Here is a 26326-nt window from a genome sequence, read left to right as displayed (position 1 = left end):
GGTTTACCAAGGCCAAGTGCTGGTCCTGCGCTTGGGTCACAACCACCCCAGGCAGCGCTGAGGGAGCGGGGAGGAGCGGCTGGGAAGTGCCTGGCAGAGAGGGACCTGGCTGAGCGTGAGCCAGCGTGCGCCCGGGTGGCCAGAAAGGCCGATATCCTGGCTTGTATCAGGAGCAGTGTGGCCAGCAGGACTAGGGAAGTGATTGTGCTGCTGTGCTCAGCATTGGTGAGGCCCCACCTTGAATCCTGTGTTCAGGTTTGTTCCCCTCATCATAAGAAGGACATTGAGAGTGCAGAGGAGGTGACAAAGTTGGTGAGGGGCTGGAGCACAAATCTGATGAGGAGCAGCTGAGGGAACTGGGGCTGTTCAGATAAGGAAGCTTAAGATAAAAGATAAGGAGGCTGAGGGGAGACCTTATTGCTGTCTACAGTTACCTGAAAGGAGGTTGGAGCATGGAGGGTGTTGGTCTCTTCTCCCAAGTAGCAAGTGATAGGACAAGAGGAAATGGCTTCAAGTTGTGCCAGGGCAGGTTTAGATTGGATAGTAGGAAAAAATTCTTCCTGGAAAGGGTTGTGGGGCATTGGAACAGGCTGCCCGGGGCAGTGGGGGAGTCACCACCCCGCAGGGGTTTAAAAGGCGTTTAGATGAGGTTCTTAGGGACATGGTTTAGTGCTAGAGTTCAGTTCTTAGGGGCATGGTTTAGTGCTAGAGTTCAGTTATGGCTGGACTTAATGATCCTGAGGGTCTCTTCCAACTAAAATGATTCTATTCTGTGATTCCATTTAGGAAACTGTTGTTCAGAGAGTATTGATTTTGATAATTAGGATAGCTCAATTACGGATGTTCTGTGTCACAGTCTCTTTCAGTCTTGTGGGCACTGATTTATTTCCTGATGGCTCATACAAGTTCATGCAGAAACAGAACATGCACGTGCAGGGAATAAGAACCTGCATGGCATAGAGAATCTTGTGGATTTTCTGGCCTGTTTGCCTGCGGTTGGTTGTTCCTGTAAGACAACAGCTCAATGTAAGGTCCAAACTCTGGAATTTTCCTCAGGAACTGCAAAACGATTTAGACAGGGAGACAAGTAACCTGCAAGAGTTAGAGGCTCAGAAACAAGATGCCCAGGACCGCCTGGATGAGATGGACCAGCAGAAGGCCAAGCTGAAGGACATGCTGAGCGACGTCCGGCAGAAGTGCCAGGAAGAAACGCAGGTGGTGAGTGTACGTTAACCTGGACGTGCTCCAGAGCGCTGTGGCTTTTGGTGAAGGGAATTCTATTTATTTAACGGATAAGCTTGCTTTGTTGATTGATTTTTCACATAAATAGCAATTTCTACACAACTACAGAGGTCCGAGAAAGGATTTTGCCAACATAAATACCTTTCCAAAAGGTCATAAATGGAGGTTGAGCCAGATGTTCTCCAGTGGGCCCTTTCTACATAAATCGTGATTGTTCTGTGAATATGTGAAACACTTATTCCCCCAGTGGGGCGGTTGTGAAGCGTTATTCCTGGCCCTTGAGACAGTCCGGGCAGTCGTGCACGTTTCCATCACTGTGAACCTCAGCAGTATTCTGAGGTAAAAGTGGGGTTTTGCCAATATGGCAGGTGTGTCTTCATGTGGACACTTAGGGGATGAGGTCGCGGAATGAAGTGGACAAGGAGAGTCGTACGCTACCGTCTGATTTTAACACTTAAGTTAAAATTCAGCTTTATAATACTTGACAAACGTTTGAATTGAAAAGGAGCCAAGTTCTGAACACTACAAGGTAACCACCTGCAAAACACCTTTTAATGACCTTTGTAATTAGTCTGGTATTTCTGTCATTTAAAATATTAATATTTCTTGGTTTTATTGAATGTCCTATGTGCTTTTGTCAAGGGTTTTGTGTAACATACTAAGCAGCATGCAGTTCTTCACATTAGGTTGTTGTTATCTTCCTTGGCAGTTTATAGGTTACTTTACAGCTTGATTTGTTATAAATTCATGATTTATTCATTTACATTTACTTCAAATTTCACTCTGATTTTTGGTGACATTTTGTTTCAGATTTCATCACTAAAAATGCAGATTCAGTCTCAGGAGTCAGATCTGAAATCGCAGGAGGATGACCTGAACAGAGCCAAAGCAGAGCTGAACCGCCTCCAGCAGGAGGAGACGCAGCTGGAGCAGAGTATCCAGGCTGGAAAAGTGCAGCTCGAAACAATCATCAAATCTTTAAAATCAACACAGGAAGAAATAAACCAGGTATTCACTGTAGCTTATACGACTTCTGGTTTGCTTCTTGAACATGAACTCGAAAGGTTATTTTCCAGAAGAGAAAAAAGGTGCTGGTTTGTGAAATCAGCCTTTTTGAGTGGTGCTGAGCAGGTGAATTCCCAGTTTGAGTCAGGAGAAGCTCAGCTCCCGTGGGGAAACGCGACCGCGGTTAAGGAGAGCGACAGCGTTATTGAACACCTAACACACTAAAGCGTTTCTCATTGCGTAGGCAAGAAGTAAACTCTCTCAACTTCAGGAGAGTCACCAAGAAGTCAATAAGAGTATAGAAGAATATAACGAAGCTCTCAACGGGATTCACGGTGGTAGCTTGACGAATTTAGCGGACATAAGCGAAGGCCTTGGGCAGACGGAAAGAAACAGCTATGGAGCTATGGTAAAAAAAACAGTTTGATGTATGTACAATCATTAGGTTTGTGGTTTGCACAGTAGTTAAGATGTAGTTGAGAGATCAGGAGCAGGATAGCAAGCAGACGTGATCTACCTTGACTTGAGTCCCTCCCAGCCCCTGACATTCCGTGGTTCTGTTTTAGTGGCTCTTGGTGTGGTCACACGTACAGTGATCCCTGCAAGGCCGCCGTCTACGTAAAAACAAAATGCCCCAAAGAAGAAAAGTGTACATTAACAGCAACAATACATTGAGAGACATGATCTTAAAACGCCTTAGTGGTTCGTTTCTCTGCTTAGATGTCTTACATAAACATGATGTTACATTTCCAGAGGAAACTTCCAGATGTTTCTCTTATTTGCAAAACCCAAGAATCGCTGACTGGAAGATAACTCCAGTACACAGTCATAGTGAATTTTCTAAACCAGTGTGTCCCTTTCCTGTTTCTTAATTCTTCCTTCCTCTTCTTCCTCTCCCCTCCTCCCCCCATGCTGTTCTGAGAAGTATTAATTAAGACTTCTTCATGTGCATCTTGTGAAGGGATGAAAGCAATCCCCTGCCTAGTGCTGGAGGCTGTGTAAGTGTGTAGTTAGTTCCCAGCTATTTTGGGTGGAGCTCTGTCGTGCAGGTGCTCTGTGCACGTGGCCGCTGTGGCAGGACTGCTCTCATCGACGTGTTTGAGAACTGAATATGTTAATGTGAGAAACAGTTTAACCTTTTGTTCTTCTCTGTATATACTTCTGATCTTCTCCATAGTCTCAGGCTACATATTTCTTTATATGGCGTAATTACTTTTGTTTAAAAGCCACTTACTCTGAAAGTTCTTTAGGAGGTAATTTTTAAGCTCATGAAACAGGAATGAAGATACTGTAGAACTTCTGCTAAATGGGTAACTGAGCCTTTGAATCGTGAGTTGCTGTAATGTTTCTCCTCTCAATTTTTAGGATGATCCATTTAAGAATAAAGCTTTGATGTTTACCAATAACAGCCAGGAGCTGCACACAGACCCCTTCCAGTCAGAAGATCCTTTCAAATCGGATCCGTTTAAGGGAGCCGACCCGTTCAAAGGCAGTAAGTGACCTCACACCTTGGCCACCACTTGTCCAGAAAATGATGTTTTCTCAAACTTTCATCATCTTGCTAAATAGTGGATAAACCAAATGATTTTTCTATTCTGCATAGGTGACCCCTTCCAGCATGACCCTTTTGCAGAACAGCCACCTGCTCCAGCAGGTAATAGCCCTCTCCATGACAGGACAGATGGGATATGAACTGTTTGTAGCCAAACGCAGATTGCCAGGCTTTCCATGGCTTCAGGTTTTTGTTTTGCATGTGGGAACGTGACAGGTTGTGCATTCAGGAGCAATACGTTAATAACATGCATGTGACTCTTTATTAAGTCCATAACCTTAATATCAACGCGTACTTGTCCAAACGTAGTGCCCTGTTTAGAGGCGTATCTGGAAGTGTATCGGATTTACCAAATCATTGTGTGTTTTTATAAGAAAAATGACATCCCTGGCTATGAGGTCAAATATCGAATGGTTCATTGTGGACGCACAAGAGGCTACATTCGTTTACCTTTGAATACTCTTTTTAGATCCATTTGGAGGAGATCCGTTTAAGGAAAGTGACCCATTTCGTAGTTCTGCCCCTGAGGATTTCTTCAAGAAACAGGTGAAGAGTGACCCGTTCACCTCAGATCCGTTCACAAAGCCCCCTGCTTTACCCTCCAAGGTCAGTCATTTCTAAATGGATTTCTGTACTATTGCCAAGCTTATCAGCTGAAAGCTAAAAGGAAATACCACTAAATACTTTTCTCCTACCTGATGAAATATCATTAATTTTATTCTTAAAATTTCGATATGGGTTGTTAAGGCAATCAACAGCCTGTTCTTTCCAGTTCTGTGATAATGATGTCAAAGCGAGAGATTTTAACGTGAATTAAGAAACAAGTGCACAGCAGGACAATAATTCTGTCTATCTGTTCTTATCTAGCCCGACCCTTTTGAAAGCAGCGATCCCTTTACATCTTCCAGCGCCTCTTCTAAAGGTCCAGGTGAGAAGAAAACATTTTCTCATATCCCAGAATCCCAGAGTGTCGGGGGCTGAGGGGCCCTGGAAACTCATCCAGTGCAATCCCCCCGGAGCAGGAACACCCAGATGAGGTTATGGAATTCGTTTTTAACATCTCATGCCGGGTCGAAAACAAGTGTTTTTTAACCGCCCGCCTAGTTTTGTGTTTCATTGGCACCAAGTATTCCTCATGATTCTTCAGTAGCATTTTAAAGAGCTTTTTTCCCCTGTATCTGTTCCAGATCCGTTTGGAACTCTGGACCCGTTTGGAAGCGGCGCTTTCAGCAGCGGTGAAGGATTCGCAGACTTCAGTCAGATGTCAAAGGTAAAGGTCCCAAGGGAAGCGACTGCCCTTCTAAAGAGCCCTCTGTACAGATACGTTGTGTGATATGATCACAGCTTTTCATCTGACTACCCACTTCTCTTAGTTCTTTTCCAATCAAGTTACTTAGCAAAGCATTTTCCATTCCTGATGCGGCAGAGTCTTACCAATATTTTAGTAGATTCAGCAGGGATAAATCAGCTTTTCACAAGCATTTTCAAATACCAGAGGCACAAGAGAAATGACTTCTAGTTTTTCCTTATAAGAAAAGGTGGTTGTTCCAGATATTAACATATTCTAATGTTCAACGTTCCTGTAAGTCCTGAAGTCTGATACTTCATCTCAGTGTCCTGACTCTTCTTGAACATCCTGAGGTGGAGTTCGGGATTTACAGTTGGCATCAACTGCTCGAATTTTACACGTAGTTTGGTGGTAACACTTGAGAATCGTAGAGTAAATGTTAACTAGAGAATAGATTATCGTATCACTGTGACTAGTTAACCTTTGATTTTTTTTCTAGTTTTTCTTACTGCTTTCATTGGGTTTAGCTCTCCCCTAGGTGGCGACAGTCTTTACAGTATCGGTGGGTTTGGCTTGTTTAGAAGCTTTAGCGAGGGGCTGAGCAAAACTCCTCTTTCTTCATTACAGCTTGATAAATTTCCCTGCAAGGCGGAATTTTTTGTGCCTTATTTTACAGAATCCCAGAATGTGAGGGGTCAAAGGGCCCTGGAAAGCTCATCCAGTGCAATCCCCCCATGGAGCAGGAACACCCAGGTGAGGTTACACAGGAAGGTGTCCAGGCGGGTTGGAATGTCTGCACAGAAGGAGACTCCACAACCCCCTGGGCAGCCTGGGCCAGGCTCTGCCACCCTCACCGGGAACAAGTTTCTTCTCAAATTTAAGTGGAACCTCTTGTGTTCCAGTTTGCACCCATTACCCAGTAGAGGGGCAGGAGAACCTCTCTGACCTACTGACCACCCCCTTCTAACCCACCCCAGGTCCCATTGGCTTCCTGGCCACAAGGGCCCAGTGCTGGCTCATGGTCACCCTGCTGTCCCCAGCACCCCCAGGTCCCTTTCCCCTACGCTGCTCTCTAATAGGTCATTCCCCAACACTGGCCCAGGCTGCGCAGGGGGGTTGTGGAGTCTCCTTCTGTGCAGACATTCCAACCCGCCTGGACACCTTCCTGTGTCACCTCATCTGGGTGTTCCTGCTCCATGGGGGATTGCACTGGATGAGCTTTCCAGGGCCCTTCAGCCCCTGACACTCTGGGATTCTGTGCTTCTGTTCATTAGAGCGAAGCCCAGACTGTACTCTGACCGTTCATTGCTAAACAGTAAAAAACCAGAAAAACGGAGTTTTACTTCCTTTTCTTTACTCATCAACTTTTTGCCAGGACTTAAAGTTCTCAAAGTGTTTAAGTGATTCAGAGCATACGTACTTCTGAACGTTCATGAAACGCTGGCACCGCTGTCAGTGGGTGTTAGTGGCTTACACACCGACATAGTTCTGTAAACCTCTCCTCGTTTTTTGAAGTCAGCTCTTTTACTTGTGGGAACTTGTAGCCTTCATGAGACAAGAGACATTCCACAATGTGCTGACGTTCTTATTCTTTTCTCTTTTCTCGTGCAGTCAGTTGCTCCAGACCCCTTCGCCTCCTCCTTTGGAGGGATGGGCTTCTCTGATGACCCTTTCAAAAGCAAATCCGACACACCAGCGTTACCGCCGAAGAAAAATGTCCCTCCACGCCCCAAGCCACCCAGCGGTAAGGAGGTTTTCTTTGCTGTAATAGCCAGTTCCCCCGATTTTCTGTATGTTATTTGACATAAGGACAAGTTGACAGTCTTCTATCCCACTATCTTGTATTCCAACCATGGGGGGAGACATGAGATTATCAGCAGATGGCAGAACTTGTCAATAAACCAGACTGGACTGCTCAGACTGGAAATGGGATGACTGGGGGTGCCACAGCAGATCTGTGAAAGTGTTTGTGGCAGGGAAATAGGGAAAAAACATTCTTTCTTTTCCAAGTAGGCAACAAAAGTGATTAGTAAGTGGCACCTTCAAAATAACCACAGGGTTTGGTTTTTACAATATTCTGAATTTAGGATTCTTGGGGTTTTTTAACCAGAGAATACGGTGAATGCAAAAAAGGCTTTTCCTGCTTCAGGTCCATTACTTGTGGAAATACTTAGAGATGTACAAATGTCCCAAATTGAAAATAAGATATCTCTTAATAGACTCAACTTGTTCGCCCTCCCTCGAGTAGATTTTCAGACTGTTCAGATACCAGTGAAACTGTTTTAAGAACTGAAGCCACACAGGGCTTTTGTTTCAAGTCCTGTGGTATAGTTCAGTTAAAACGAGCAGCGAACATCTAGTTGGCTCAAAAAATAATCCAAAAAGCTGGATTGTGCTTATGAACAGGCACATCTGTGCACAAAGCATGTGAGTCAGCATCTAGTATTCTGGTGTATGCACTGACAGTGCTAGGAAGCACAATACGAGGAAAGCAGATCCACTCTCAGTATCTCCATGTCTAAATATGTGGCTTGTCTGTGTTTGCGCTGCTGTGTTTGGAGCGGAGCGTGCGCCCTGCGCCCATCCTGTTTACAGCAGCTGCTGTTGATCTGGCTGCTTTTGCACACCAGTTCTGCTAGAACTTGCTCCTTGGGTAACCTGAGACGTTCGTTCTGTTACCGGGGTGTCCTGGAAATGTCCTTAACCATCCCACAGACTGATCCAGGGTTTGGAAAACACCAGTTAATACAGTAGACTGATGGGCAGGGCATCACAGCAGCATTAGCTTGTTCTTATTGCTATGATTTTCTTGTTTAAGAGGTCACGATGCACAGTGAAGCCCTGGAGTGGGGTGATGAGGTGTTGTCTGGGTGAGTATTGATGAACGTTTGTCAGAAGTGCCCCAGGACTGGGGAAAGGTTCTTGGAGCAAATCTGTTCTGCTGTGGAGGTGCCGAGAGCCTTCAGCAATCCAGACACCCCGTCATGTGCAGTGCGGGCAAATAGCAGCTAATAGGACATGAATAGGAGCACAAATAGGAAAGCTGAAGGTACTTATTTGAAATGGTGAATGATGTTCTTCGTCTTTGGTTTTCATGGAAAGTGGTCACCCTTTTCTTTATAAGAAATGTCTGCATAAAATAATTTCGTGTTTAAGGGGCCTATATAAAGTTGAATGAGTCAAACAAATACTAAATGCACCTGCATTATCTCTTTCATGTGGTTTCTTTCTGTTTCTTGTTTGAAACATGATTATTCCTGGCAAATCAAGTGCATCAGTAGCACAGGTGGGAAATACATGCCGTGGGATTGACTCACCTACATGGTTTGTATGCTTTTTATTCGTGTATCTTCCCTCTTTTGCACACAGGGAGGAACTTTGGAGAACATTTTGCTTTAATACTTTGTTTTGAAGTTAGACGTGTGCACTCAGCCTTTAATCAGGCTTTTCAAAACCCGTTTCAGCGTGCACCTTCCCCTCTTCTTGGGAGACGCAGTGTTTGTGAGGTTCCGCTGCTCTACCCAAAGCAAATGTTGTTATGATAAAATAGACTGAGGAGGAAACAAAGCAGGGTTTTTTAAAGCAAATGGGCCTCATGTGCTTGTGCAGTTGTACCCCTCCCTTCCTTCCACAACTGAGACGATCTTCGGTGGTTACTTAAAGCATGAGAAATTATATAGTAGTAGCCTGTGATTCTAGCAAGAGATACAGGCGAGCAAGTGTGTGTCAGAAATGGGAACGTTGCTCAGAAAACAAACAACAGACAAGAAACTTCCGCTGTTTCTTACCTTTCTATTGGTCTGTTTAATTAAAAAACAAGTAGGTGATAAAGATCTTGCTGAAAGATGGATAAATCTCGTTCTTGCCAGCTCAACCTGTAGTTTACCTCTCTGTTCCCGGTTCGTACTCGTTTTAGTAAAACTGTTCTTTCTGTTGAGGGGGGATTTTCAGTATTGGGAAGCACTTGTGTGGTTTGCTTGCATTTTGTTAGCAGGTGCAATGAAGATCTGATGTAGAACTTTCCAAGTAGTTGTTGATGGGGAAACTAGCAAAATCCAGCAGGAATTGGTCCTGTTTCAGTACTTTTCTGCATGTTCAGTTTTTTAGGAGTTAGGTGACATGCAAACACTGTCTCATCAATCCAGTGGGGTGTTGTGGGGTGTCCTGGACCCACGTGTGTGGTTGTTGCTGACTGTAAAGACAGGCGAACACCGTGTGACGTGGATTAGACACCCTGAGATCTGCATCCTCCCCTTCACAAAGCCTACGGTTAAGAGAGGGAATGACAGTCATGACACTGTTTCCTTACAGCTGAATCTCAGGCTTACATTGTTCTGTTCTTCAGAAGTCATTTTCCTTCTTTCTCGCTCCCTTTTGAACCAGAGTCTTCCAAGATGAGCTGTGAGCAGGTGCAGGATCTGCTCTACATGGCTGCAAAGCCTAAGGAGGAGGTTGAGGCGCTGAGGACCATCAGGGAGTGTGACAAGGAGATGGACTGGTGGAGTGACTCCCTGGCGTGCCACTCAGAGAGGCTCCAGGGGACACCCCCCAAAAGGTGACGAACCCCTTGCCCTGTGGGGCAGAGGGAGGTGACCTGAGACAGCCCCTGCCTGTCGCTGTCGGGCAGAGGTACGGGACAGAAAAGATGACGAGGGTTGGAAGCGAGTTCCAGTTCGGGGCCGTGGGCAACCCCCTCCCTGCCTGCTTTGCTTCCCCAGGTGCCACCTGTAATAGGTTTGAGGCCCTGGGGCTTGAAGAGGAGGTGGGTGAGGAGGTGGCGCAAGGCCCACCTACGAGGTCACACAGAAAGAGGTGGTTGACCCCCGGCCTCAAGAGAGCTCAGATAAGAAAGGAAGAAGGGTGATTGTGGTAGGCAATTCCCTTGTGAGCGGGACGGAGGGCCCGGTCTGCAGAGCTGACCCTCATTGTGGGGCAGTGCGTAGTCTACCTGGAGCTGGAGCTGAAACAGCTGAGTTTTTCAGATGGATAAGTACATTTTCTTTCCTGTCAGAGGGCATTACCTGTCGTGTTTAGCACTGCTGAGCTTCTGCTTGCTTTATAGCTTTTGGGATTTTAAGGACTGTGGTGTAATTCAGAATAAAGAGTCTGAAAGAGCCGATACACTGAAACCTGTCAGTTAAATGGGTTTTGTAGGTTCTCACAGCTGAACAATTCTGTTTTCTACTATGAGCTGCAGATTGAAATCAGCCCGAGTTCACCGCTAACTAGTTTCTAGGTAAAAGTTGTTGATTACAAAAAGAGAGAAACAGATTTTTTTATCTTTCTTTTTATTTTTTTTAAAGAGCAGGAAGTCACTGTGTGGGTGTCAGTGATTGGGTTATAAGTAAATTCAATGCTCTGGTGCTTTGATCGTGGGACCTGCTGCTCTGCCCCACCCTCACCACTTCCTTTGAGCGCAGCCCCAGCCACTCCACATTGCGGTTACAGCAGCGCCGTTAACCAGAGATATTAGTGGAGGAACCTTCACCACTAACCAGCCTGTAACCTTCAACCTCTGCGAAATTTTTATTGCTCGCTTATAGTGGTTTTGACCTTTTTAACCTTGGAAGAATATAAAAGTCCTAAAAACGCAGGGAGAAAAAAAACACTTTCCAATTTCAGTGTGCCTGCTTCTTGCAATGGTTATTTAATACGACCAATGGTTTTTTTTTTTACTCTAGCTGTGTAAGTGCTGTAATTTATATTAAATGTATTGTATATTAGTGACTAGTAGAGGTGGTGGGTATTGTATTAACAGTGAACTTCAGTGCTAATGTACTTGGAAAAGTTCAGAATAGACCGGTCAGCCTCACCTCCATCCCTGGGAAACCGATGGAACGACTTCTCCTTGGTGCCATCTCCAGGCATACCAGGGGTAAGAGGGTCACTGGGGCAGTCAGCATGGCTTCACCAAGGGGACGTCGTGCCTGACCAGCCTCATTGACTGTTGTGAGGACATAACAAGATGGATGGATGATGGCAGAGCGGGGGACGTGATCTGCCTTGGCTTGAGTGAGGCATTTGACACAGTCTCCACAGCATCCTCACAGCTGGACTGAGGCAGTGTCAGGAGGATGGAGCCAGGCTCTTCTGGTGACAACCAGTGACAGGACAAGGGGCAATGGGTGCAAACTAGAACACAGGAGGTTCCACTTAAATTTGAGAAGAAACTTGTTGGGGTGAGGGTGGCAGAGCCTGGCCCAGGCTGCCCAGGGGGTTGTGGAGTCTCCTTCTGTGCAGACATTCCAACCCCCTGGACACCTTCCTGTGTAACCTCATCTGGGTGTTCCTGCTCCATGGGGGATTGCACTGGATGAGCTTTCCAGGGCCCTTCAACCCCCGACACTCTGGGATTCTTTTGGATACGAATACATAAATAGCAGAAAAATATCATGGAACTTGGAATTCAAAGGACTGATTTGTTTAGCTGCTATTTGAAATACAGGTATTAAAATAAGTGATAGTGGGAAGTTATTATTCCAGACTGTGCTCAGTGAGTTTGTCAAAGAACTTTGGCTCTGTTTTTTGATACAATTCTTCTTTGTAGCTCTGGTGGATGATGGCAACTCAATTTATACATGGACATTTCAGAGGTTAGTGGTTAACGCCTCTGCCTTTGGGTTATGGATATCGATTCCGTTCTCACGTTGTGTTTTTATATGTCAGAATACTGGAAAAAGTCTTGAGAAGACAAACCAGGGGACCAGCAGGCAGCACTTGAATTGAGGTGTCATTCCCATCCCTCCGAGGTGCCCAGAGACCTCAGGACAAGCACAAAGCTTTGCACAGCATTTAATGTGGGTGACTAGGAATTAGTGCTAAGCAGCAGTAATGATGCTAGTGATGATAAATGTAACCAGCCATGCTCTTAGGGTTCGGTGTTCTTACCAAACCACAAACTGCAAGCTGCTCGATGTGTTCGCTGTCCCACCAGAGCAGTCAGAAGAGCCTCTGCTGACTGGGGCAAAATCGCACTGATCGAGTCCTATTTTTTTTCATCTTGCCAGTTGGCAGATGAAGAGAAACGATAGGTAAACCCGGTGATGGCTCAAAAATGAAAAGGGGTCAGGGCTTTCAGATATCTTAAAGATGAATCAAGATCGTCAGGATGTTAATATTTTGTAGAATTAATCTGCAGACTCCTTTTAGCTGTGGTGCACGTTGCAACCCGTCATCTGCACAATCAGAATTCCACAGCTTGGGGTGAGGATCCTTTGCTTTTTCCTCACCGGTGTGGTTGTGGATTGTCAGCCCCAGAGGAGCTAAAATGCAAGAAAAGTTAACAGCCAGCTCCCAGAGCAGCGTTTTGTTCTGTTCCTGTGCTGCGTGGACCTCAAAGGTAAATGTAAGGCAGGTTTGCTCCCTTCGGTGCGTACTGGAAATGCTCTGCAGGCGGTTTGCCTTGAGAGCTCTTGTGAGCGGATCCCCGGGTGGGCAGTGCACACACATTCCAGGCTTACCCGGACCAGGATTGTCTAACAGAAGCTCTGGAGCCACAATAACTCTTGGGGGTGTCTTTTACACCCCCTGAGCCATTTCAGATGCATTTTAGCTGGTCCTGTGCAGAACCGGCTGCTCAGCACCAGAAGGGCCGTGCTTGCACAGCCCTGTTCTGCTGCTGCCTTCCTTTGTACTTGGTGCTTCCTCCTCCGTCATGTCACCGATAAATATAGGTTTTGCATATGTGCCACTTCTCTAAATGTAAGGCATTTGCTGGTTTGGCTCTCTTACTATTTTAGACTTATTTTTCATCAGTGCAAGAACACTGGTTTACGCTGCCCTTGGATTGACAGTTGTCAGTGAGGAAGAAAGAGCAAAGCTCTCTGCTGCTTTTTGAATTACACACATAAATGGTTTTAGTTGTGTTTGTGTCTTCAGTGTCTCCATTAGACTAAAATTAGGATTTCGCAGTGTTTTCAGCGTCGTGCTTAGAAAACACGCAAACCAGAGCCTCAGGGCTTAGTTGCTGCATTGACTGACGTCACTTCTTGAGTGAAAATGATGTCTTATGAATATTTTGTGTTTAAACACACCATGGTTTTGCGGCCATTCTTTTTGACCTGCACCATGTGCAATGGCCCCAGTGCACGAATCTGCACGGAAACTTGCTTTGTGTATTTAGGAAGAAGAAAGAAGCCACATTAGGTGTAATAGATGTGATCAGGAACAGAAGAAAGAATTGTATTAACCAATCAGTAAAAAAAAATCTCTTGTGTTTATTTATATGGGCATATTGGAGTTGTGGGGAGGAGAGGGAGAGGGAGAGGGAGAGGGAGAGGGAGAGGAGGAGGGCGTTGCGTTGGTTGCTCATCGCAGGAGTGCACGAGCGTGGTGTTTGTTTGATGGTACCACACACCTGTTTCCTTCGCACTTTTCGAGCACTGAGGTCGTTCCCCAGCACCGCGCTGCCTGTTTGCCTTTAGGTTTCTCCCTCATCTGCAGCAGAGAGTGAATAATTCAACCTCAAAATGTGTGACTTGACAGGAAAATTCTTTTGGTTTCCTTTTTCATGCTTCTATAAGAGCCGCCGGCTGCATTGGACACACCGTCCCGTGTTGAGTAGGATAGTGACGCTGGACACACCGTCCCGTGTTGAGTAGGATAGTGACGCTGGACACACCGTCCCGTGTTGAGTAGGATAGTGACGTTGGACACGGCGTCCCGTGTTGAGTAGGATAGTGACGCTGGACACGGCGTCCCGTGTTGAGTAGGATAGTGACATTGGACACACCGTCCCGTGTTGAGTAGGATAGTGACATTGGACACACCGTCCCGTGTTGAGTAGGATAGTGACATTGGGCACACCGTCCCGTGTTGAGTAGGATAGTGACGCTGGACACACCGTCCCGTGTTGAGTAGGATAGTGACATTGGGCACACCGTCCCGTGTTGAGTAGGATAGTGACGCTGGACACACCGTCCCGTGTTGAGTAGGATAGTGACATTGGGCACACCGTCCCGTGTTGAGTAGGATAGTGACATTGGGCACACCGTCCCGTGTTGAGTAGGATAGTGACATTGGGCACACCGTCCCGTGTTGAGTAGGATAGTGACATTGGACACACCGTCCCGTGTTGAGTAGGATAGTGACGCTGGACACACCGTCCCGTGTTGAGTAGGATAGTGACGCTGGACACACCGTCCCGTGTTGAGTAGGATAGTGACATTGGACACACCGTCCCGTGTTGAGTAGGATAGTGACATTGGACACGGCGTCCCGTGTTGAGTAGTTGAGTAGGATAGTGACTCACAGGTGGAGCACCTGCCCAACCACAAACTAAACATTCCATTCGCGCTTTGATTGTGTTGTTGGTGTTGATCTCTCGCAGTGAAGAGATTTCAGTACTGATTGCTGAAAAGAGGCTGTTCAGAACCTGTTTTGGAACGGGTCGTTAGGCTGAGCACCTAACGATTTCTCACCTCTCACCAGTTTGTGTTTTCAGATGTTTCCCTTCAGCTGAGGTTTGCGGAGTTACGGGCTAACTCAAGGTGCAGATTTTGCACATATTAAGCAAAAACAGTTTCAAGGGGGTTTTGCATAGGAAAATTCTCCCTCTGTTACTAAAAATATCTATTTTTATTTCATGCAAAGAGTATTATCACCCAACAGTTGAGTTTGATGTGCAGTGCAGAAACAGCCCCATTGGAGACCTCTAAATATTCTGTAGAAAATGGGTTTTAATGTAACCTTGAAGCACATTTTGAAAACTGGTAATAATGTCTTTTTAAGTTCCGAAGTTCAGAGTTTATGAAAGTTTCATTCTGCGTCAGTGGAAGCGCTGGATAATTGAACAGCGTGGTGAAAAACATGCTGAGTAAATCAGGAATGACACACAAACTGAGTGAAGTGCCAAGAGAAATGTGCCGGAGGATCTTGTGTTGTGCACTGTGCCCAGAGGTTTCTAGAGCAGAACTTCCTCCGCCATAGAAAGGACGTTAGAGGTGGGGACCCGGGTGTTATATGTTGATTATAATCACAGGTATGGACTCACACTATCATACTCATCCTATATAGCATGACTGACTTCTTAAAGCATATTTTTCACTTTAGAAAGTTTTCCTGGACAGGAGCACTTGTGTAGGGAAAGTTGGGTGGCAGAGCCTGGCCCAGGCTGCCCAGGGGGTTGTGGAGTCTCCTTCTGTGCAGACATTCCAACCCGCCTGGACACCTTCCTGTGTAACCTCATCTGGGTGTTCCTGCTCCATGGGGGATTGCACTGGATGAGCTTCCCAGGGCCCTTCAACCCCTGACACTGTGATTCTGTGATATTCTTCTAAACACAAAGTTAGGACGGTCGTTGAAACAGAGAATGGAGAGAGAACTGTCAATGTTTCGCTTCATTGTTTCATTGTCAATATCTTGTAATTCGGTGAGAGAGATTCTGTAATCGCATCCTACCGGTGAGGCTGTTTGCCTCAACTAGAGATGTGGCCCTTGCAGTTTGCTGTGGGTATGAAACGAGATAAACCCTTTGCATGGGTGGAGTTCACGCCGAGTTAACAGCATTTGCTGTGGTAAACCAGTTTGCTTGTCGTCCCTTTTAGCTGAAGTGAGTCCTGGTGTGGTTTGGGTGCACCGCTTGGGTAACTGCTGAAACTGCTGCGGTTTCAGAACAGGACCTGTTGTGCTTTTTTCTGAACTTTTTTTCCCCTGAAACTTATTAGCAGAACTATCAAACCAGTGAGGGTTCCAAGTGTTTGCTGCCCTGGCACTGCCCTGCCTCAGCCCCGCGGCAGCATCACCTGCTGATGGAACATTTTCCACCGAATATACGATCTCAGTTGCTACTAGCGCAGATATTTTGCAGTATTACCGTGTTCGCGATGTCCTGCAGTTCAATTGGTGACTTTTTCACGCGGTTTGGGTATTTTTGCTTTACGTTATAGAAACACTGTACCCACATCCTAACATACTAAACATGGGAATACAAGAATCTGTGTACCTAAGCACGTGCTTAACTGCGCTGGGAGAGCCCCGCTTGGTGTGAGCCACGAGGATGTCAGAGATCGTTCTGGTGGTGTTATGAGTAATTTGTGGCTAATAAATGAGTACATTTGAACATCTAACTGAACCAAACAAACTTCTGCTTGGCCTCAAAACCGCGGCAGGATAGAACAACCCAGCAGCAACGCACCAAGGGCAGGGAAGGGGGTCGGGAGACTCTGAGCACGTTCAGCGTGGGCACGGCCCTTAAAATCACTCTGCAGAATATCAGCCTGATCTTAGAAGGGTTTCCCTCTTTCAGCTTTTCTTCAAAATAACCGATTTAGACCCTGTTTTGTTCTTTAACCTACAAAACCCTGAAGAACATGGCGAACTTAACTTGAAATGTCTCCGACCCTGGAAAACGAACTATAGTCATACTTGTCAAACTCTTCTGACCAGGTTGTCTTTATACTGGGTTTTATCATTTGAAATCTTGATGCTATTAGTACTGCAGTATGTGTAACTGAGATAATCAGTCCGTTTACCTAAAACCGCTGGCGATGCTGATGAGAAGTGAGAACCATTGTAGTTGAATTTTCAGCCAGCCCAGGAGGAGCGGGTGGTGCTCAAGAGTGCCAGCGGTTTCCTATCGAGGGCTTTGCGTTGTCCGTGGTAAGTCAGTCACCTTCTCTCTTTCCCTGCCCTTCCAGGTAAAAGCACTCCCGTCAGCCACCTGGGCCCTGCAGATTTCCCCAAGCCCCACGACCCGTTCCAGCCGTTCGGGGCTGACGGCAGCGACCCGTTCCAGAGTAAAAAGGGCTTTGGGGACCCGTTTAGTGGAAAAGATCCGTTTGCTCCCTCCTCTTCGAGTAAAACTGCTAAAGACTCTTCCGTGGGGTTTGCAGACTTCAGCTCTGTAAGTTAAGTTCATTGTCTCTGAGCAAACCACTTTCTGCTCTGCTTGCAGCACCCTTGGGTTTTCCTTTTCACCGCAAACCTGCTGTTCGCTGCCTTCTGTCTCTCAGTAACTCCACGCTGTCCTCGTTGGTTTTGTATTAATATTGCTGTAATAAAAAGGCGTTATTTCAATAAAAACCAAGGAGTTTCATGCTGAATTTTCAAGGGTTTACTTGCATTTTAAGTTATTTTAGTGCAGTGTGCCTTGACTCCCAAGTTCTTTGTAGCGGAATCTGTGTATTGTTTTTGTTGCATGGAGGCCATTTTGTAAACCGATTTTTGGGAGCCGATGATGTAAAGATTCATAAAAAATTGTTAAAAACATTCCTCTAGCGATTTCACCACATCCTGAGAAGCAAATCCTTGAAGGGAAGGATTCCATGGGGTATTTGTAACTGTTTGTGACACAGTTCTGGCGATCCCGTTGCCATGTTTGCTGTGTGCGGTGGGACGTGCTCAGACAGATACGTCCAGGAGACAGGGATGGAAATGTAGCTGTTCAATTTTGTTCCAAGTTCTGATGTTGTAGAAGAGCCTTGTTAGACCAAGAAAACAAATCTGTCTTGTAGAACCAATGTAGAATTGTCCGTATTGCCCTCCAAGGGGGAGCATCAGGCAGCTTGAAAGCGAAGCCAAGTGCCCGTTCCTTAAACACTGTCCAGGTTTCTGAAGGCCTGGCTTTGCTTCTAGTCCTGGCAGGTACATCATTGGCCTGGCAGTGACTGGAAATACAGCACCAGTGTGGTTCCTGTTGCCTCTAGGAGCAGGCAGGAATCTGTTCATCCCCACCTCCTCCCTCCTTGCACGTGGCTTTGTTGCCACGTGGCCACGCAGGAAAGTTGCCCATTTAACCTCCGATTTCACGCTGATGGACACAGGCCCGTGTTCAGCAAGCGGAGATCTTGAAGCCGAATCCTTCAGGTTGCTTATTTGGAATGGTTTTCTCCCTTAGATATTAGTAAACAGCGAGTGTGTGTCACTTCCCTGCGTGGTGTCGGTGGCCGAGGCCACCCGGGGGTGCCTTTAGCTGCCCCAGTGCGTTGATTTGCCCAGCTGAACTCAGACATTCTGTATGCTTGGCCACAGCCAGCGCTGGCCTGTTGGATCTGCAGTTGTGTTCTGTGATTGTACACACAATGGTGACTTTCCTAATAAAAACAAGACGCAAAACTTGCTTTATCTGAAATTTCTTGACCAACCTCCAACTTCTCCCTTGACTGAAGGATGAATAATGCACGGAATGAGTATTACCAGCTCTTGTCTTTCTTGTAGCCTGGATTGCTCCAGCTTTTAATCGATTTTGTGAATTACTTTCCACGACTGTAAGGAAAAAAAATAAGTGTTAACTAAATTTGAGTGAAAAGAGCGTGGTCCCTGTTGTTGTCAGCGGTTTGGGTGTTTCGCTTCCCTGTGCCACAGCTCTGGTGCTGCACTTGGTAGTTCCTCCCCCTGCCTGCGGGGCTCGAGTTACCCGTCACCCCGCGATCCGCAGGAGTACTGCGCTTGTGCTGGCCCAGTGTTTCTCTTCAGAATGGAAATTAACGGCAGTTTTACTGACAGAACACCTTTTGACGCACAGTTTGAGTCCAAGGAACCTGAGAATAGAATCGTGTAGGTTTGAATAATTGAATAACCTGATTTTAACTGGAATTATTATTTACTGTTGCAAAGAAGTGACATGAGGATCTTCCCTAGATTGTAGTGGGAAATTTGGCTGGTTTTTGAGGCCCTGGCAAGTTCCTGCACACAACTTTATTCTCCTTGAATTCTGAACTTTTCTGCTGGCATTAAACCTGACTCTTTGGGTATTTCACTGATGGGCAGTTCTGCTCCTGACAGTTTGATTTATGGAACCATTTGTAATAAGGCACATCCTCATTTCTTTCCAATCAATCATTTGCCTATTTTTCCCTTTTTTTCCCCCCACTCACTACTTTGAACCACAAAAATATAACTTGTGTACCATTAATCAGTCAACTGGAACACTTATGATAAGTCTATTGACATGTTATGGTAAGATGTCCAGTATAAATTGGGGAATGACCTATTAGAGAGAAGCGCAGGGGAAAGGGAGCTGGGGGTGCTGGGGACAGCAGGGTGACCATGAGCCAGCACTGGGCCCTTGTGGCCAGGAAGCCAATGGGACCTGGGGTGGGTTAGAAGGGGGTGGTCAGTAGGTCAGAGAGGTTCTCCTGCCCCTCTGCTCTGCCCTGGGGAGACCACACCTGGAATATTGTGTCCAGCTGTGGCCCCTCAGTTCCAGCAGGACAGGGAACTGCTGCAGAGAGTCCAGCGCAGCCACCAAGATGCTGGAGGGAGTGGAGCATCTCCCATGTGAGGAAAGGCTGAGGGAGCTGGGGCTCTGGAGCTGGACAAGAGGAGACTGAGGGGGGACTCATTCCTGGGGATCAATATGGAAAGGGGGAGTGTCAGGAGGATGGAGCCAGGCTCTTCTGGTGACAACCAGTGACAGGACAAGGGGCAATGGGTTCAAACTGGAACACAGGAGGTTCCACTTAGATTTGAGAAGCAACTTGTTGGGGTGAGGGTGGCAGAGCCTGGCCCAGGCTGCCCAGGGGGTTGTGGAGTCTCCTTCTGTGCAGACATTCCAACCCGCCTGGACACCTTCCTGTGTAACCTCATCTGGGTGTTCCTGCTCCATGGGGGGATTGCACTGGATGAGCTTTCCAGGGCCCTTCAACCCCTGACACTCTGGGATTCTGTGATCTTATATTTGAGTTTGAAATTGTTATGATTTCAATCAAATATTTTAATATTTTGGGCAACAGGTTCATTTGTGGAGCTCTCGTTTGGCTCCGTTATCACACAGCGGAGATGGGGCCGTGCAGCCCCCACAGGACAGTTCGTGGAAGAGATTAAGGACATAAGTTAAAGGATGAAGTGAGGAGATCAGTGAGTGAATTTTTACCTGCATCCAGAGCTACCCTGGGACAGCGTGGTGTACTTGATCCATGTGTTTAATTAGCTTGTCTCGCTGTATTTTTCACGTAAGCTCTAGCTCTTTGTCAGTGTGTTGATGGGTTTTCGTTTCCGTTTGCAGTTTGGCAATGAGGAGCAGCAGCTGGCGTGGGCCAAGCGCGAGAGCGAGCGAGCGGAGCAGGAGCGGCTGGCGCGGCTGCGGAGGCAGGAGCAGGAGGACCTGGAGCTGGCCATCGCGCTCAGTAAGGCCGACATGCCCAGCTCCTAAAGAGCTGCCGCGGCTCCGCCCGCCCGGGAACCCTGGGCACGGCTCCTACAAAATACTGAAATCAAGGGTTATGTCGTGAAAATCGTTTGAGTCACCGTCAACTCTAAGCAAGACTGGTTACGTCCAACCGGGCTCCGTGTGGCTTCTCAGCGCGCAGGAAACACTGTCTAAGCTGTACTGTCACGTCCTAGAGAAAAATTACTGCTTGTAACAAATTGAACATATGGCGCGAAGATACTGAAGGCAAAGTTTCTTCATCTGGAAGACAGCGTTGCACGTGGTCGACTGCGACTTGGGAAGCTGGCATTTTATTACCTGAGTTCCAGTGGGTTTTTGAGGCTGCAGTATGAATTTCAAAGAAAATTTCGTAAAAGGAAAATATTTCTAGAATTAGCTTTCACTTGTTACGTTTATTCAATAATTCATGGTAGGCTAATCAGTATGGCAGCTGCATCATCTGTGTCAAAGTCTCCAGCATAAATTCAGTATTAGATGGTCCCTTTTATGCAGGAGATGTGGCTTTTACAAGAGAATCTGGCGATTTATGTGTCATGAATACAACCATAGTCATGTGTATAAAACATTACAGATTTGAAACCTCTATGAATGACCAGTTGAACTGCATGCGGCGGCGTAAAAGAGGGAGTTAATTCAGTTGTAGTGAATGGGTAAATAATTTGGCAATGAAATCAGTAGGTAAAATCGTGCTTGATCTTCTAAGCAAATACAACTGCAGGACTGCGGTACGAGCTCGAGTGCTGCTTTTGTGTCAGATCAAGCGATGGAAACCGTAACAAGATTGAGCCACACTCACCCCTACAACTCATTGTCCCTCTTTGGCTCCAGCTCCAGACACCGAGCGTGTTACTGGCGTTACCTGCCCAGCGTGTCTGCGTTACCGCTGTTTCTTGAATTCCACCCATCTTCTAGCACAGGGTTACCAATCAGATATAATGAGCTGAAATAAGGCCAAGCTGCAACAGATCTTATTTGCCAAATGCACGTTCATGCGTTAGGTTCTCGTAGTACTGGTAGACTGGAGTGACTTTAAAATACAACCTGCAGGAACAGTCAGGAACAGATTTTATATCCACCTGTAGAACTCCGTACTTCCACCTGCTAAGGGTAACGCAGAATGTGTTTTACATGTCATACATAAGTCCTTATGATAAGTCTGTGAATTATTTACTTACTAAAAATGCCTTTTTCTGATTACAGGAATTCTAAAACTTCAGTTGTCTTTGCCTTGAACTTTAATGTCTAAATAGAAAAGGCATCTAGCACAAAGTTTTTAAAACGTCCTTAATGTAAATCTGCTTTCCTGACCTTGGTTCTGTAGGGATACAGAGCTTAACAGTCTGGTTTCACTGGTGCACCCTTTAACATTTGCTCGATTTGTTTTGAAAATGTGGCATTCCTTCATCATCTCTAGTGCATTTCTACTCTGCATGTCCTGGCTTCCCTGCTTTTGTTTTTCATAGTACAAAGTTAGTGCCTGTTCATGGAATGACAACAACCTGTCCCCGTTCTGGGGTAATCGCAGCATCCCAGAGTGTCAGGGGTTGAAGGGTCCTGGAAAGCTCATCCAGTGCAATCCCCCATGGAGCAGGAACACCCAGATGAGGTGACACAGGAAGGTGTCCAGGCGGGTTGGAATGTCTGCACAGAAGGAGACTCCACAACCCCCTGGGCAGCCTGGGCCAGGCTCTGCCACCCTCACCAGGAAGAAGTTTCTTCTCAGATTTAAGTGGAACCTCTTGTGTTCCAGTTTGCACCCATTACAGAACCTGATTGGAAATCCTTTCTTCTTTTTCTCTTAAATACGTTAGATTAAATGATCAAACACTAAAACATCAACAAATTCTCGTTTCTGTTGGTGCACAGGACGTGAAGGCTCCGGGGTCAAGCTGGAGTCTGCCTGCAGGCATCGCGAGGCGAAACTTTGCTATGAAAGCGCAATGTCCAAAACTTGCTGCAGGCTTCTCAGCGAAGTTAAACCAGTGGTACCATGTGTGAGATTCTCCTTCTCCTTTGGGCTGAGTCTCCGTGGTGTCTCTTCTGCTCCGCAAACACCCCGTTCGTGTGCGGTGCCACTTTAGGGAGGAAACGCCTTTTTGGGCTGCTGCTCAGGTGCCGTCTCCGGTGGGTGGATGAGCTGAACGGCTTCATTTGCTGAGTTACGCACCAGGACAGAACTTCCTGCTGCTCTGTGGGTGCTCTGGAACACGGTGCTCTGTCACGCTTCTAGGGCAGTGAGTCGGTGGTTTTAACATGTTCAGCAGAAATGTGAATTAATCCAGCATTCCATATAGTGTAAGAACTAATTGCTCATTTTCCTGTCTCCTTATTGAGTCGTTCTTCAGATTTGCTTGGACAGTAACAAAAGGTGGAGCAGATGGAGGCGGACAGAACGTGTCCTCTCTGCACAGTGCGTTAGATTTGGTAACCTTAGTTTTACTGGAACAGCCTGGATTCACAGTTTTAGACGCTGCAGAAGAAAAAGTCGCTGGGATTTCTCCCCGTCGTGTTTCAGACCGTTTTCCATGTCAAAAGGAAGTGACGGATGTCCTTCCCTTTGCCTGTAACTCAGTGGTTTGTATGATACCTGCACTTGTTCTTCTAACACAAAACTTTGTCGCGAGACGCTGATCGGCTTCTTCCTCCAGAATGATGACATTTAAAGCACAGAGAAAATATGTACAGTGCGCGATATGTAAAATGTGAGTATACACAATGCATATACAGTGTACATTGAGATCCATGTTATCTGTGTCTATGTGTATGTATATATATATAGTGTATTGTATAATGTAATAATTGTGTATATACTACATACGTCCACATACTATGTCTAGTATATAATTACTTGTGCTGTACATAAAATGTGTATATACAGTGAATATGTAGAATATGCACATATATTCTGTATGTTAAAGCTCATGTGTATGTATGTGCTCTCTAAGCGGAGGTGGACGGAGGAATGTGCAGGTCGGGTCTTGGCTCGTGGGATTTCAGAGTCCCGGTGAAGGGTGGAGAGCAGGGCGGTGACAGTGGCTTCCAGCGGGTCGGTGTGGGACCGGCGCCGCCGGGCAGAGCTGCGCCGTGAGCGAGCGCCCGCGTGGCCTCGCCTTCTGTCGTGGCTTAAAGTGGCTTTGGAGCGGAGGCTCCATTTCTGATCTCCTTGCGCGTGCCACTCGTGTCATCGTCACCTTCTTTCCTCTAGGCTGAGGCGGTGATTTTTCTCCTGCATTTGCTTGTAGGTTAGCGTCTCTTTAAAACTGATTTTCAAGAAGCGGTTCCCATTCGCACACACCCCGAACAGCCACACGCTAAGGCGGAAAACATGGTTTTCTTGCTTCATTCCAGTTCTATAGGTTGTGCAGAATCATCTGGATTGCAGCTCTGGTTTTCCTCCCTTTCCACCTCAGCTTGGCTTTGGCAGGAATGAGCGTCCATTGCATTCTTGGCTCCGGGGAAGGAGCGGAGGTGATTCTGCTCTGACTGGGATCAGTTATGAGGCTCTGGCGCCTTGAGCAATCGCCGGGGAGGTTTTTGCAGCAGCACACGTGTGTGTTGTGCCGCGTGTTGTCAGCGCCGGGTGACTCACGGGCAGCCCCGAATTGCACACAGCACTTAAACCAGGAGGGACGGGCAATTACTCACATGGAACCTACGCAGGCAAGCTCTGTGTGTAGGACACAGGTATTGAATTACCCGCATTATCCTTTATAGACCCGTACGTCCCGGTTTGCCTCCAGTGCTTTCCCCGAGTTATACTGTAAACCGCCCCCGTCGTTCTGCAATAAAGCAGATCTCATAAAGCGCTGCGGCCGCGCTAACGCCGTACGGATGGGTTATAGTGCACATTGTCCTTGGGGCGTCCCTGCCCCACCGCGTCTCATTCCGCTCCCCGTGCGGCAGATTCCAAACTGCGTTGGCCTGTGCAGCGTTCTCTTCTCTTTAAATTCGAGCCTGTGAAACCTGTCGTCAGAAATTGTGTAGAACTTGCTCTGCCATCCTACGCTCAGAGATCATGCACTTTTTTCGGGATTCTCCTTCTAATCCTTTTGGGGTTGCGATTTCTTCCTCGGTGTTTCTCCGTTGGGAAGGGGCTCTGTCCCAGCAGAACTGTCGCGTCCCCCGGGTCCCGTTCCTCCTCTCTTGGGTGTTTCATTCCTCCCTCTCAGGAATTTCGTTTCTGTTTGATGCTCATTTAGAGTCGCGACCCTGTTCAGGCAAATTGATCTTGTGCTCATAACGATCCAGTTCAAACATCTGGCAGCGCTGGAACAGCGTGATCTCTGGTGCGTGCCAACTGCTGCATCTCCCCATAGGCTTAGAGTCAATACCTTAATTTTATTAATTGGCACACCCGTTTTATCAGTTGGTATAGTGCTCTTTTTACTTGAAAGTTTTATAAATAAAGGCTAATTTGTTATGAAATGAAAATTTCATTTTTCCTTCCCGTTTAAGTTTATCTGTGCCAGGAGCCGTGCGACGTGCTTCGTCGCTGGCAGCCGCGCGCCCTCCTGCCCTCGTGCTGCAGCCCGGCCGGGACGGCGCAGCGTGGAAACGGACGTTGACCCAAATCTGACCAGTGTCTCCAAACATGTACATTACTGTAGCTATATTTATCTTTCAAACATCATAACACATTGAAAGGTATTTTAATTTTAACCCATCTCATGTGTTTATTGTTTAATATTATAAGAGAAATGTTATTGTTTAATATAATAAATGAGAAGTTACTTTTTGGAGCTCTGAGACTTCGGCGCTCTTCCTTTCTTTGTCCTGGTCCGTGGTTTCACGAGTTTTGTGTCAGATTTGGGGATCTCCCTCGCCCACCCGCTCGGTCTCTGCGCCGAGACCTTTTCCTTCAGCCTTTTCCTTTTCTCGTCCCCGTCTTCCCGTCCCGGCCCGTCAGAAAACCCACCGCCCCCGTTCCAGAGCAGCTCGTGAGCTGCGGTTGTGTTGGGAGGAGCTGGAGGGACCACCAGGACGAACCTCCCCGTCCTGCCGCTCACCGTTGTTCACCCTGCCTCGTTACTCTCCCGTCTGTCAGTTCTGTTTGCCCTGCACACGCGGGCACGGTTGAGCACAGATTGCCCGGCGGGTTTCTCCTGAAATTGCTCTCCAGCGGTATTTTTAGTACCTTGACGTTTCGGGTCTGGGTTTGGCTGCGGTGTTGGGACGGGCCCGACTTCCCACCGAGTCCCCTCCGCATGATGCTCCTTCTCTTGCAAAAACTCGAGCCACAGCTTCATGTTTTGCTCCTGTTCCAGCATTTGGAGTCTGACAAAGTGTTAATCCAGACACTTTCCCAAATAGCTGCGCGATCCCTGTGGGTGATGTCTGATCCCAAAGGCTGCTCCGCACCAGGCAGCGCGTGGAGGCCGAGAGAGTCCTTCTTGGGAAGGGAAGAACCGTGTGGGTGTCCTGGGCAAGAACCACAGAATCCCAGAGTGTCAGCGGTTGAAGGGCCCTGGAAAGCCCATCCAGTGCAATCCCCCATGGAGCAGGAACACCCAGATGAGGTTACACAGGAAGGTGTCCAGGCGGGTTGGAATGTCTGCACAGAAGGAGACTCCACAACCCCCTGGGCAGCCTGGGCCAGGCTCTGCCACCCTCACCCCAAACAAGTTGCTTCTCAAATTTAAGTGGAACCTCTTGTGTTCCAGTTTGCACCCATTGCCCCTTGTCCTGTCACTGGTTGTCACCAGAAGAGCCTGGCTCCATCCTCCTGACACTCCCCCTTTCCATCTTGATCCCCAGGAATGAGTCCCCCCTCAGTCTCCTCTTGTCCAGCTCCAGAGCCCCAGCTCCCTCAGCCTTTCCTCACACGGGAGATGCTCCACTCCCTGCAGCATCTTGGTGGCTGCACTGGACTCTCTGCAGCAGTTCCCTGTCCTGCTGGAGCTGAGGGGCCACATCTGGACACAATATTCCAGGTGTGGTCTCCCCAGGGCAGAGCAGAGGGGCAGGAGAACCTCTCTGACCTACTGACCACCCCCTTCTAACCCCCCCCAGGTACCATTGGCTTCCTGGCCACAAGGGAGGCATTGCCAGGAGAAAATTGCTGAATGTCTTGTGTGTACGTGAGTATCGATTCAGCCACCCCGAGTATCTCTGACCTCCTGTCTGATTAGCA

General features: G+C 47.2%; 1 protein-coding gene across 16 annotated transcripts in view; it reads left to right on the top strand.

Annotated features, from left to right (window-relative positions):
* Positions 1 to 24935, top strand: part of EPS15L1 (epidermal growth factor receptor pathway substrate 15 like 1) — a 37770-nt gene extending 12835 nt beyond the window's left edge. For 6 of the 16 annotated variants that reach the window (XM_065042482.1, XM_065042477.1, XM_065042483.1 and 3 more), the window contains 11 exons: positions 1057 to 1224; positions 2053 to 2250; positions 2492 to 2656; positions 3613 to 3739; positions 3851 to 3901; positions 4269 to 4405; positions 4667 to 4727; positions 4987 to 5069; positions 6699 to 6831; positions 16724 to 16929; positions 20032 to 24935. In XM_065042482.1, the coding sequence (XP_064898554.1) occupies positions 1057 to 1224; positions 2053 to 2250; positions 2492 to 2656; positions 3613 to 3739; positions 3851 to 3901; positions 4269 to 4405; positions 4667 to 4727; positions 4987 to 5069; positions 6699 to 6831; positions 16724 to 16929; positions 20032 to 20178 (1476 nt within the window). In that variant the 3' untranslated portion in view covers positions 20179 to 24935. Of the gene's footprint in view, positions 1 to 1056; positions 1225 to 2052; positions 2251 to 2491; positions 2657 to 3612; positions 3740 to 3850; positions 3902 to 4268; positions 4406 to 4666; positions 4728 to 4986; positions 5070 to 6698; positions 6832 to 7905; positions 11885 to 16723; positions 18141 to 20031 lie in introns of those variants that run through there. The other 10 variants (XM_065042479.1, XM_065042484.1, XM_065042485.1 and 7 more) reach the window with 6 other exon arrangements.
* The last annotated feature ends 1391 nt before the right edge of the window (positions 24936 to 26326 follow it).

Source organism: Columba livia, chromosome 27 (genome assembly GCF_036013475.1).
Source record: "Columba livia isolate bColLiv1 breed racing homer chromosome 27, bColLiv1.pat.W.v2, whole genome shotgun sequence".
Lineage (NCBI taxonomy): Eukaryota > Metazoa > Chordata > Aves > Columbiformes > Columbidae > Columba > Columba livia.
This window is presented reverse-complemented; position numbering and strand designations above follow the sequence as displayed.